The 13,404-nt window shown below is 41.9% G+C and overlaps 1 protein-coding gene across 3 annotated transcripts in view; it reads left to right on the top strand.

Annotated features, from left to right (window-relative positions):
• The window catches only part of SEL1L2 (SEL1L2 adaptor subunit of SYVN1 ubiquitin ligase), a 76,069-nt gene that overhangs the window by 56,344 nt on the left and 6,321 nt on the right, over window positions 1-13,404 (top strand). For all 3 annotated transcript variants that reach the window (XM_020801238.3, XM_078390239.1, XM_073003405.2), the window contains 6 exons: window positions 4,306-4,368; window positions 8,368-8,455; window positions 8,564-8,712; window positions 10,056-10,221; window positions 10,306-10,380; window positions 12,834-13,003. In XM_020801238.3, the coding sequence (XP_020656897.3) occupies window positions 4,306-4,368; window positions 8,368-8,455; window positions 8,564-8,712; window positions 10,056-10,221; window positions 10,306-10,380; window positions 12,834-13,003 (711 nt within the window). The remainder of the gene's footprint in view (window positions 1-4,305; window positions 4,369-8,367; window positions 8,456-8,563; window positions 8,713-10,055; window positions 10,222-10,305; window positions 10,381-12,833; window positions 13,004-13,404) is intronic.

Below are 13,404 nucleotides of genomic sequence, written 5' to 3'. Positions count from 1 at the left end.
ACCATGGCTTAGGATCTCTTTAGGCCCTATGTACAAGCACATATTAATACAAGCAGAGAGCAATTTCTTTCTTATTAGATAAATATAGTAGAACCCCATATCCACTGGGGATTGGTTCCAAGCCCCCTGTGGATATTGAAAACCATGATAATAGCAAACACTATTTATCAGAGGTCCCCAACCCAGGGTCTGCAGTCCAGTGCCAGTCTGTGGCCTGAGACAGACCAGGCCATGGAGACAGACCTCCCCACCTACCCTCACACGCATACCCCCCTGCACAGCCCATTTGCACCTGCGTGTGAGCGCGCAAGTGCCCACACGAGTGCTGCACCACCCTTTGTGCCTGCGCACGGGCACCCGCACGAGCGCTGCACTGCCCTCTTGTGCATGTACATGAGTGCCCGCACAAGAGCATACAAGCTCCTTCATGCGTGCGCATTAGCACAGGGGGTGCCCTGCCTTCCCCAGCCAGTCCGCGGAGCTAAAAAGGTATATATATCATGCAAAAAGGAAAAAAAACCTGTATTACCAGAATTGGCCACTAGAGGGTGACAAAGACCATGCTATGTATTCTTCACTAACAAGTATTCTTGGCACGGTCTCTCACTCCCTTTAATGGCCTGTTCTGATAATACATGTGAAAATAGTTTTTATGGATTGTATTTCTTTTAATATTTTTTCTATTTTCATACTAAGTGAATCAGTGGATACTGATCCCATGGATAAGACGTCCTACTGTATTCTCCCATTAAACAAGACTCAATAATTACTGCAAATATATAGTTTTTATGTTGCTCCCATGTTCATCCAAATGTTTTCACATATGTTAGCTTAGGCATCCTTTCCGCTTTAATTCTGAGATGTGCATATCTAACGGGAATACATTGGGAAATAAATGATGCAGAATCCATTTCTTTGTTGGTTTACTTAAGAGTCTTAGGAAGGGTACTTAAAGTCAAATCAAAGCCTTGCTTTGGTACACTTTGTAAGGCTTTTGGTATGTCTTATTATAACATGGAAGTAAGGGGGTGGACATGCATGCATACAATACAGATAGATCAAGTTTGCAAACTTGCCAAATTTCAGGAAAAAAAATGGAATATTTTCATGTGAAGAGGCATTTGTTGTTGTTGTTTAGTCGTTAAGTCGTGTCCGACTCTTTGTGACCCCATGGACCAGAGCACGCCAGGAGAGGAGGCTTTAGAGGGTGTATTTGTGTTTATTCCCTGTAGATGTCAGTGGAACACACAATTGTTGACTTACTGAGGTCCCAATGATTCTATGGCCTTACTCTAGTTGGCACTAATAATTGGAATTTGCCCTCTTGTTTCTTTTTGTGGACGGTTTGCATGAAGGTGACAAGCAAAATGGAGGTTCATCTGCTAAGATCCTTGCAAAGTTTCATAAGGATAGTTCAGGGATGGGAAACATCCAGATGGCATTGGATTGACTTTCTTAGATAAGAGGGAGTATCATGTACATTGCAAACCAACACCACCTGCAAAGCCCCATATTTCTCATTCCTGGGGCTGAAAGATTAGCTGGGATATGATCCTTAATTAACATATGTGACAGCATGTACTAATGTAATGTTTGTATATACACAACTTGTGTGCATGCGTACATGTGTAGCATACACAGTAATACGACGAACATATACAACAAAGAACTGGGTGCTTAGTTTGCCTCCTGGCCAACTTCTTCAGAACTACTGTTTCTTTTGGTCATAACATATGGACTGTAGAACCAATCATAATTCATTTAATGGCCCCATTAAGACTTTATTTCAATTCTGCCCTCTGCTGTTAACAACAAATGTCCTTTCCCCTTTCTTTCCTCTGATTGATCTTTGACCATTGTTGCTCACTCCAAACCCTGTCTTCAGTTTTGGGTGAACCTGAGTGAATCTGTGTGTCTCACAGAATATCAGGGGAGAAGGGTTCATCTATGCAGCATGTCCTTGATTTTAAAAAGTAGAGAATAAATCCAACAAATGACTATATTTATATCTCTCTGGTTCTCAGCCTGCTTGACAAACTACTCTTGTTTTTAATGGCATCTATAACATTTTAATTAAGACTGTGGAACCCACTCAGCTGAAGTCAGACTTCCCAACTGAATCAGGCTGGTTTGAGCTAATTGAGAAAAAGGACTGAATTATATCAGAGTTCCTGAATTAATTAGATCAGATCAGTCTGACGTGATGTAGAAGATTGATCTAGTGATTTGGACACGAAATAGCAGTAAAAGGCAATCAAATACTAGGCAAAATTCTGCTGACATATTTACACTGGCACAAACCAGATCTGGGCATTGGGTATAATTAATTTAAAGGCTCTGAAAGCTTCATATTCTTCCCCAACCCTTTCAGATTTCAAAGCTCTCTACATACACTTTTGCCCTGGGGAACCTTTTGAGAGCTTAAGTTCAGGGGTGAGAGAACCTTGATGATGATGATGATGATGATGATGATGATGATGATGATGATGATGATGATGATGACAGTTTGTCCCTAACTTTATTGAGGGACGTGGTGGCGCTGTGGGCTAAACCTCAGAAGCCTGTGCTGCAGGGTCAGAAGACCAAGCAGTCGTAAGATCGAATCCACGTGACGGAGTGAGCTCCCGTTGCTTTGTCCCAGCTCCCGCCAACCTAGCGCTTCAAACGCATGCAAATGCAAGTAGATAAATAGGGACCACCTTGGTCGCACTGGCCATGTGACCACGAAAGATTGTCTTTGGACAAAACGCTGGCTCTATGGCTTGGAAACGGGGATGAGCACCGCCCCCTAGAGTCGAACACGACTGGACAAAAATTGTCAAGGGGAACCTTTACCTTTACCTTTAATGGCACCGCTCACAGACTTTACAAAATAAAAAGATGGCAAGGAAGATTATCTGGCAGTCTAGAACAAAAGATGTTTGATCATTTGAAGGAAGTGTTGAATTCATTGCCTAGTCGGTATGCTCCTGATTTTAATATCCCTTTCTTGGTACAGACTGATGCTTCAGATAAAGAAATAGGGGCGGTGTTAGCACAAAATAGGAATGGAGTTGAATATCCGGTGATGTATATAAGTAAAAAACTAACACCATAAGCATAGGCATCCTTCAGTCTCGAGAGACTATGGTAACATGCTCTGAATCGAGGAGTGTTCTCTCCAGAGCATGAAGCCCGGGTAAGGTAATATGGAGGATAGGCTGTTACCCAAGCAACAGATCCCCCCTCTCCACATTGCTGAAATGGTCCAATGGAAAGGCAAGAGCCAATACAACTGGTTCCAGCAATGTCGCAGGAGTTGGCAGAATGACACATGCTGCCTTCGGGACTCCAGCTCCGGATTTTGCCTAGAGGTTAACTCCTGAAGCCTTTTCCATGAGTGGATATAACCACAAGGCAGTGGGGGTTTGAAATTGGAGTTTTCCTTCTCCTAGATGGGCTGCCTTCCATGGCTGACGAGCCCCACCTACCCTACCCTAACTAAAACTAACACCTAGGGAGCAGAAATATGCAACTATTGAGAAAGAACCTTTGGCAGTAAAATGGGCTGTACATTCAATAAGATACTATTTGTTGGGTGCCCCATTCACCTTAATTACTGATCATGCCCCCTTACAGTGGTTGAAGATGATGAGAGATAATAATCCACAGCTAACCCGATGGTATTAATATTCTAAAAAGGTTCTTGCTGAACTAGCCAAAAGTTTTGCTACCAGAAGTCCAATAACATACCTAATGTGGAAAACACCAAGTATAATCATAAGATTATCTTTGAAAGAGAGACTGACACCACAAATGGTCTAGGAAAGTGTTGCTTCAATGTTGACTTCATTGCATCAAACATTCACTTGAGAATCAAGTTGTGATGTATCGGAGATGTCATGTGTCAAAGCACATTGTGTCTTCATCCGTTGCCTGCTGTTACTCGGCCAGCATTTTTAGACTGTTGGCATTTAGCAGCTGCCTTTTTAAATTTACTATTTCAAAGTACCCTATGAATTAGTGCTAGTAGGTGGTGAATGAGCTCTTTGGTAAAGGTTGTGTCAAAAAGGTAGAAGGAACTGAAAAGGCTATGAAAGTCTGATTGGATGTTTGCAACAGTATGAAATATCTGTGTATTTTGTTTTGAGCTTGTGGCCAGTGAAGCAATTATAGGAAGGTGGCCAGACATAACTGGATGCAAGTTAACAAATATTCCTACATCTCAGGGAGCAGAAGTTTCTGACATGCTTGATCTACATATTCAATTACTACTGCTGCTACTGCTACTACTACTTACTGCTACCTATCATGATTATTATTTAGGGCAATTCTATTGGATTATGGGGACTGGGCCTGCTTTATTTCCATGGTAGAGGTGTCCCATTGGTAAGTATTCATTTGTTCTGAAATTTCCCTAATATAACTCTAACCCTTGTCATGGTCGGATCACCACCTAATAAAATGCACCCTCAAAATGGCCCTCCCCCCTCGCAGGGAGCAGGGACCTATTGTCATGGTGCGCCCTCGAAGGCTATTAGATCCGGTTGGATTCCAGGAAGCCATGAGAGGGGTTACGGCTGACCTGGCTGGCGCTCCTGTCGAGGCTCTGGTCGACGGCTGCTATACTGCCACGACTAGTGCCGTAGACACGATCGCTCCAAAACGCCCTCTCTGCTGCAGAGATCGCCCGGCGCCCTGGTTTAACCAGGATCTCCGGGCATCGAAGCGGGTCAGGAGACGGCTAGAGCGCAAATGGAGAAAGGACCCGATGGATTTGAATTGTATAGCTGTCAAGGTCGCTACTAACCTTTACCTGGCCAAGGTAAAGGCTGCCAGTCGAACATATTTCGCTAACCGGATAAGCGAAGCGTCCAATCAGCAGGCGGAATTATTCCGTATAGTACGTGACCTATCCGGAATTGGTCCGAGTGATGGGCCTCCCCCTAGTTTTTCACTGGACCAATTTGCAGCATTTTTAAAATCGAAAGTGGAGGCCATCCGCCGGGACCTCTCCCCTTTTTTGAATACAGTGAGTCGAGCTGAGATGTCCAGCGCTCCGTCTTGCTCGGTGACCTTTGATTCCTTTCAGCCTGTCACGCCCGACACTGTGGCCAGGGTGCTTGACCGCTGCCGTGCCACCACCTCCTCCCTGGACCCTTGCCCGGCCTGGCTAATCAAGGCAGCCAGGCCTTCAACAACGTAATGGGCCCCTGTAATAATTAATGGGTCTTTCCTTGAGGGCAGATTTCCTTCTGCCCTCAAGGATACACTCATTAGGCCCATTAGAAAGAAACCTAGTTTGGCGGCAGACGAAATTGGCAATTATAGGCCCATCGCCAATGTTTCTTTCTTAAGCAAGGTAGTCGAGAGGGTGGTGGCCGATCAGCTTCAGGTGCTCCTGGATGAAACAGATGCCCTGGATCCATTCCAGTCGGGCTTCAGGCCGCACCATGGTACAGAAACGGCATTGGTCGCCCTGTGTGATGACCTACTTAGGGAGGCCGAGAGGGGCAAATTGTCTCTGCTGGTCCTCCTAGACATCTCAGCAGCCTTTGATACCATTGACCACGGTATCCTCCTGAGGAGGCTCACCGAGTTGGGAATAGGTGACCGGGCTTTGGCCTGGCTCCGTTCCTTCTTGGAGGACCGTCCCCAGAGAGTACAGCTTGGGGAGAGCGTCTCGGCCCCGTGGAGCCTCAATTGTGGGGTCCCACAGGGGTCGATCATCTCCCCAATGCTGTTTAACATCTATATGAGGCAGCTGGGTGGGGTCATCGGGGGTGTGGAGCACTGTGTCATCAGTATGGGGATGACACACAGCTCTACATCTCCTTTTCACCTACTGCAGGAGATGCTGTTCTGTCCCTTCAGCACTGCCTGGAGACCGTACTGGAATGGATTCAGGAGAACGGGCTGAGGCTGAATCTGGACAAGACGGAGGTACTAAGGGTGGGTGCCCCCACAGTTGGGGATTTGGGAAACTCCCTCACTTTTGGGGGGGTGACCCTGCCCGCCAGGGATGGGGTTCGCAGCTTGGGGATCCACCTGGACGTGTCGCTCACTATGGAATCTCAGGTGGCGTCCGTGGTCCGTACCGCCTTTTTTCATCTTAGGCGGATAGCCCAGCTGCGATCCTACCTTGATGTTGGGGTGCTCACCACCTTGGTGCATGCGCTCGTAATCTCAAGATTAGACCACTGTAATACGCTCTACGTGGGGCTACTTTTGAGGCTGCTGCGGAAACTACAGGTGGTGCAGAATGCGGCGGCCAGATTACTCAGTGGAGTGAGAAGATACCAACATATCTCGCCCACTCTGGCCGCATTGCATTGGCTGCCCATCTGATTCCGCATTGACTTCAAAGTGCTGATGCTTACGTTCAAAGCCCTAAACGGTTTAGGACCTTGATACTTGGCGGAACGCCTTCTCCCACCAAGATCTACCCGTGTCACTCGCGCGAGCCAGGAGGTGAGGCTGAGGAGCCTAACGTCGAGGGAGGCCCGGAAGGAAAAGACTAGAAATCGGGCCTTCTTGGCGGTGGCTCCTCGTCTTTGGAACAACCTACCTCCTCAGATTTGCGCGGCTCCCTCGCTGGGCATTTTTAAGAAACAATTAAAAACATGGATGTTTAGGCAGGCCTTCCCAACAGATAACTCCTGACGCCTTTTCCCTTCTTCTACAGCTCTCCCATTCTGTTTGTATTTTCTGTTATGTAAAATGGGTTTATATGTATATAATTGTATTATTGTTATGTTGTTAGCTGCCTAGAGTGGTCCTAACAAGACTAGATAGGCGGGATATAAATTAAATAAATAAATAAATAAATAATAAATAAACTCTAGATAAATGCAAGTATAGCTGATACCTTTATAGGCCACTAATAAAAAATAAAACATTCAGACATTCTGCAAGCTTTTGTGGATGAATCCCACTTCTTCAAAGCAAGTACCAAAAGTCCAAATACTCATGGCACGAGATGTTTACCACAAATATTTGGACTTTTGGTGCTTGCTTTGAAGAAGTGGTATTCACCCACAAAAGCTTTTATAATGTATGATTTTTTTAAAAAAATTATTAGTGGCCTATAAAGATATAACTCTAAAGTGTACAATATAATGCATAAGACTAGTGGCCTTAATAGATAGATAGATAGATAGATAGATAGATAGATAGATAGATAGATAGATAGATAGATAGATAGATAGATAGATAGATAGATAGATAGATAGATAGATAGATAGATAGATAGATAGATAGATAGATAGATAGATAGATAGATAGACAGATAGACAGACAGACAGACAGACAGACAGACAGATAAGAGAGAGAGAGAGAGAGAGAGAGAGGGAGGGAGGGAGGGAGGGAGGGAGGGAGTATAATAAATAATTGTGTGCCATCAAGTCTATTCAGACTTGTGGCAATTGTTTCCAAGATATTCTAGGTATAGAATTCACAGAAGTGATTTATCATTCTACTCTTCTGGGGGTGCCTTGGGACTGTACAGCCTATATAGGCTGGCTGTGGGAAATCAAGCTCTCAACCTCTGTCTCCACAGCCAGATACCTAAACCATTGAGCTATTGAGCCAGCTACAAGTAAATAAAATGTTATTATGGTGAATGATCAGTACAAAAAAATAATAGATGAAATCTATAATAATCTTAGAATTGCAGAGCTGGAAGAGGCCCTAGGGATCATTGAGTCCAGGCTATGTCAAGGAGGCACAGTAGGGAACTAAACAACCAACTTCTGGCTCCAAAACCAGATATCTAAACCACTGAGCTGTTCAGCAGTTCTACACTAATTCTATATTTAAAAGCAATGGATCTTTAACAGGAAAAGATTGTATGTTTATTCCAACATGACCATGTCTCAATCCACATTTGGCAAATTAGCTTGCTTTGTTTTATACTTGATCATTTGGGAGATAGCATGTCTTTGTTCTCATGTCTAATGTCTCAGCCACATAGCACTGAAATATTTGCAAGCATAGAAGCATTGTAATAGAAAGAAATACACTTTTACCTTAATGTGTAATGTGAAACTAACATCCCTTGAGACTTCAAAAATACCTAATGGTGAAAATCCTATTGAGTTTCTGTGTCGCCCATAACACTGGCAAATTGCTGTAAGTTAAATTCGTGGAGACATTTACTGTTCTATTACAGCAAATCATAAATGCAGATGGGTGTAACTAATAAGGTTTTAGCCAGTATATGAATTGTGAGAATAGGATTGTGCCTTAGGTCATCACTACAACTGTTCTAACAATGCACCAGCAACAACATCACAGGCATAATCCTGTGCAATGCCATTTGTTTCACACAAGCAGAAACTAGTTCTTGACATTGTTTCTTTTAACTATGAGAGACTGCTTTCTTTTCAGAATTATACTGAAGCTTTTAAATACTTCCAAAAAGCAGCAAAGAAAGGATCTGCCAATGCCCAGTTTCAACTAGGAGTCATGTATCATAGTAAGCCTACTCTAGCTGTGCTTTTCTTTTCTTCCCTTCTCGATTTTGTTATTTCGTTAGGCATTTTAATAACAAAGTCAATGACTCCAAATTAAACTTGATTTGCAGCTGGATCGGGAGTAAAGAGAGATTTTAAACGTGCCTTCCAATATTTTTACTTGGCTTCTCAAAATGGACAAGCTCTTGCTCTTTATTATTTGGCTCAAATGTATGCCACAGGAACTGGAGTCCTGAGATCATGCCAAAATGCAGTTGAAGTAAGTAACAATGCCCTGTTTGAAAGTCTGCATTTTAAGATAATAGCTTTTATTGTACTTGGTATGGCATGTGTTTGTGTCCAATATAAATGATCACTCTCAGACAAAGGGATACATGCACAGAAACCCCTACAAGAGCTCATTAAAGTTAATCTGGATAAAGCCCACTACCATCAACAGGTTTAGCATGGTTAAAGGGGATTCAGATAGTCATGAAAGGAAAATCCTTCTGCCCTTACTTTTCTTTCAGTTTATAACTTACCAGATGCCTTTGGCTGAAATCCTGTTGCTTAGTGTAGTCAGTCAAATCAGAGCAGGTCCCTTGAACCTGTGGGAATTTGGGGAGTCAGTTTCTCAATAAATTCAATTGTTTCAAATGGACCTGCTCTACTTGCGACTTAAAGTAAACTTCAAGTAGTGTAGGCCCATTTGAATCAATGCAATGTATAGGGGAGTTGATTCACCAAATCTTCATTGTTTAATTGGACCAACTCTAGTGTGACTTACTTATGCTGAGAAACAAGATTTTGACCATTGAATCCTGCTTGAGAGGCTTTCCATTTGTTCTAAAATGGAATGGAGGTCAATGGATCCTGGCTGGCATGATGTCAAGATTATTTAGTCTAAAGCCATTTTTACAGTACCCCCCGCTTCTTTTTTCTAGCCTTTTCAGAATTTGCTCCAGAAGAGTTCCCTACCTCCAGAGCAAATTCTTGCAAAGGGAACTACAGAGGAAAAAGGGAGAATCTGTTCTCCTAGCAGAAAAACATCTGGAATTTTACCTGTTGAGCTTCAAATGGGTTATTCTCAGGTGAATGGATATAGAACTTGGATTAGTCCTTCATCCTGTATAATCACATTCAGCTCCACAAGAAGACAAAGATCTGTTTACCATCCCGGCCAGACAATGTTCCATCCTCATGCATGCAACTCTTTGGGCTATTCTACTTACATCCTAATGTTTCAAAAGAGTTTGTTCTGTTACTGCATTGTCTGTCATCATAGGAATGACCCAGTTGGATCCCACTCATTGTGTTCACTGTGATTTATCCTCAGACAAGTATGCTAACGAAGCTTTCTTGAATCAGAATGAAGATTTTTATTGGAAAAAGATAAAGAAGAGTAATTAGCCACCCATGTTCTTTTTCATCCTACCTCCCAGGATTGTTTTAGGTAGGATAAAATGGGGATAAGCCCATCCCTGACCGCTACCAACAATGAAAGAAGAGTGAGATTAAATGTAACAACAAAATAAGCAATAGCATCCTACCTTTAAGGCAAGAAGAATTACACACGTTGTGTTTTATTTTTCTGTGTTTTATGCCTGTTGTTCTGCTACTTAGCTTTACAGAACTATAGGTGAGCTAGGAAGATGGTCAGAAAAATTCCTGACAGCATACTCTGCTTATCAGGCTGGGAATATTGATTCATCTCTTATCCAGTATGCATTTCTAGCTGAAATGGGCTATGAGGTAGCTCAGAGCAATTCAGCCTACATTATGGAATCTGGTAAGAGAAACATATTATTCTGCTTCTTGTGTTGTTTTACTCAGCAATTGTATTAAGACAAATAATGCCAATATCTTGTTACAGGAAAGGTTAAACTTCTCCAGAAAGATCAGATATATCCACTTGCTCTTCTTCTGTGGAATCGGGCTGCAAGCCAAGGTATGAACGAAGTTAAAAATATCCTGTACCTAGCTGTCCACACTTGTTAATATGATTTTCTCCATTTCTGCTCTTGTAGTTGGATAGGAAGGAAATACTGTGTTCAGCCATCCTCATGATATGTTATTTCCTCTAATCAGTGCATGAAGAAGATAGCATTCTTATAAGTTTTCATTTAATATAAAGGATTGTATTTGAAAATAAAATGATCTCCTTTGAAAATAAAAATACTGTACTGAATTTGGTAAAAAATAATCAATGATATGCCTTTGAATCTATAGTTCTCTTTTTGCAAGCTCTTATTTTATCAATCCCAATGCATGTTTACAGAACTTTGGATAACCTTCAAAATAGGCTGGAGGAGTACTCTCATCTGTCTTAGCTCCCACGGAATCACACATCTTACCTCTTCCTACTTTATTTTAGTAGTGATAAAGAAAGGTTATAGCTTAAATTTTTTTACTTCATTGCTTTTTCACATGAGCCACTCTTTCTGTCAGAGGTATGATAAGATGGTTTGAAAAATGCTACCCTATGTTTGTTAGAACTATTTGTTCAGTTCCTTGACATGCCTTTCAAAGTCCCTTGGTGGTGTTCAGAATATAGATATAAACCCACTGAACAATGAAGAATTAGCTACCATGAACCTCTGATCCCCACTCAAGCAGAGCTACTAGCTATGTCTTGCCCACCATGCCCTGAAGGTGACTGCATTCTCTAGATACTAAGCAGAAGAGTGCTCTCAGTGTGCCACATTCTTAGGCTTGACTTGTCCCAACCTATCTCTTTCTTAAGATCCATGAAATAGAGGGAACCTAGTTTTCAGCATTTCCTTGCCCTTGATTTGGTCTTAGTTTATCTGTACTGTTCTGCTCTGTGCAAGAAATATATAAGAACAGTCCTCTGTTCTGTTAAAGGCAATTCAACATAACAAAACTGGAAAACAACCACAGCTTGGAGATAATGGATTAGAACTAACTATGTTAAATTAATTAGTTTTTGGGAACAAAGACAGAAAAAGGCTTTAAAATGTATTAGTTAAAAACAAGAGAGTTGCTCATTAAAAATGTTAGTTTGGTATACCCTTTGCAGAGAGCACATGTCACTCCATACTTCCACACCCCAAGGACCTATGCTTGCCCTTTCAAAATTAGATATATGCCAGTTAGCCAAACTGTGGCCCTATGACTACATTTGGACTATATCTCCCCGAGGTCTTAATTAGAACTGCCAAGAATGCAGGGAATCTGGGAGTTACAGTCCAAGATCACCAGGGCCCCTACAACTGGGAACCATTGCTCTATAGAGGCCCAATTGTCTATTCCCAGTTGTACTTCTTTAGCAAAACTCTATAAAAAGTTTGACAGAGTATAGGTATGGCTAGAACCTTGCTCATAGTCTGTATGCCCTATCTCATCCAAGGAGATCAGCGAAATCAAGTGACCAACTCCTATTTTCCCCAAATCAGTTCAGTAAGACTGTCCACGAGAGAGAGCCAGAAAAGATGACTGTCATTCTCCCATGGAAAATATTTGAAAAATAATAGAATGCAACAGCTCCTCTGCAAGATAAAGCACAGATGATTTGCATAGTTCTTACACTAAAGGTCTCTGCAGAGCGGGAAAGAAGGTTCATCCCAGAGGGGCATTTAGACATGCAAATTTGCATGTTTAAATGAAACTGAAAATAAATGAGATAGGGGAAGGGGGGGGAAACTATTTGTGCAAGGATAGGTTTCTCCCCCTTATTGTTGTAAGTCATGAAGATATTCTATTGAACTGGCACACATAGACAGCTAAGCTGCTACACTTAGAATCCAGTGACTTTAAGAGGCAGACTACACACAGCATGATCCTCCAGATGTTGTTGGACCTCAACTCCCATCAGTTCTAGCAACCACAGCTGATGGGTGTTGCAGTCTAGTTTGAAGAGCCAAAATCAGTTTACTGCTGCTTTACGGAGTACTGTACTACCAGATACAGGTATGGGTAGATTCTTTCTAAGAGGTCAAGAACATCTGCAGTTAGATAGGTGGCAGTTGTGCTGTCCTGTCTGTGCAACACCCTTCTCAGGTAAATCTATCTGCTGCCATATTTTCAAACAAATGGAGAAAAATATTTAGGCCACAGGTTTATAGACACAATGGATACAACTCTATAGGAAGGTTTGACAGAGTATAGGAGGTGGGATCAGCATGAAATAGAATGCAGGTGACCACAACTGCATTATTAAGACTGGTAATGATCTTTCAAAGTGTTGATTATACTGACATCCAGGCATTAGTAAAAGAGGTAGCCATCTGATGCTATAGCTCACAATGAAATACATCACTTGATCTTAAGTCAACAGGCTTTCTTTTGTATGGTCCTGTGTTATAAACAGGTAAGCCTTATGTTGAAAAGCCTTGACATGCATGAAATAAATATATTATTTCCCAACTATTTGTCTTTTAGGCAATGCATTTGCCAGAATTAAAATAGGAGATTATTACTTCTACGGCTTTGGAACAAAGATAGATTATGTGACAGCAGCAGTTCATTACAACCTTGCAGCTAATCAACAGAATGCTCAAGCTATGTTCAATCTGGCATATATGTATGAACATGGGTTAGGCATTCCTAAGGTAACACCATATACATCTGGCTACTCTAGCTTGGACTAACACTGGATTCATCCAAACATTGTTAAAGAACTATTGATTGCAAACATTGTTAAAGAACTATTGATCCTATAGGAAAAAATTGAAGAATGGGAAAAAGACTTTCGAAATGGGTAGGGCACTGATCTACCAAAATGGAGCAGGCAGTGTTCCAAACAATTAGTATGCTCAAAAATAGATAACAGGCACAATTCCAAGCCTGAAGAATTGGAAAAAAAATCTCCAAGAATTGGAAAGTTAGTGAATCATGAGATTTGTCAGCAAACTGGTGAAATATTAGCCTTATGGGGAGCTAACATTGTACTAATAGCAAGGTATCACCGGGTGTTGTAAGTCCATTCTTTGCTTATGTACCTTCTGCACAA

Source organism: Pogona vitticeps, chromosome 1 (assembly GCF_051106095.1).
Source record: "Pogona vitticeps strain Pit_001003342236 chromosome 1, PviZW2.1, whole genome shotgun sequence".
Taxonomy (NCBI): domain Eukaryota; kingdom Metazoa; phylum Chordata; class Lepidosauria; order Squamata; family Agamidae; genus Pogona; species Pogona vitticeps.
Note: the sequence above shows the minus strand (reverse complement) of the source record. Positions and strands in the feature narration are given on the sequence as shown.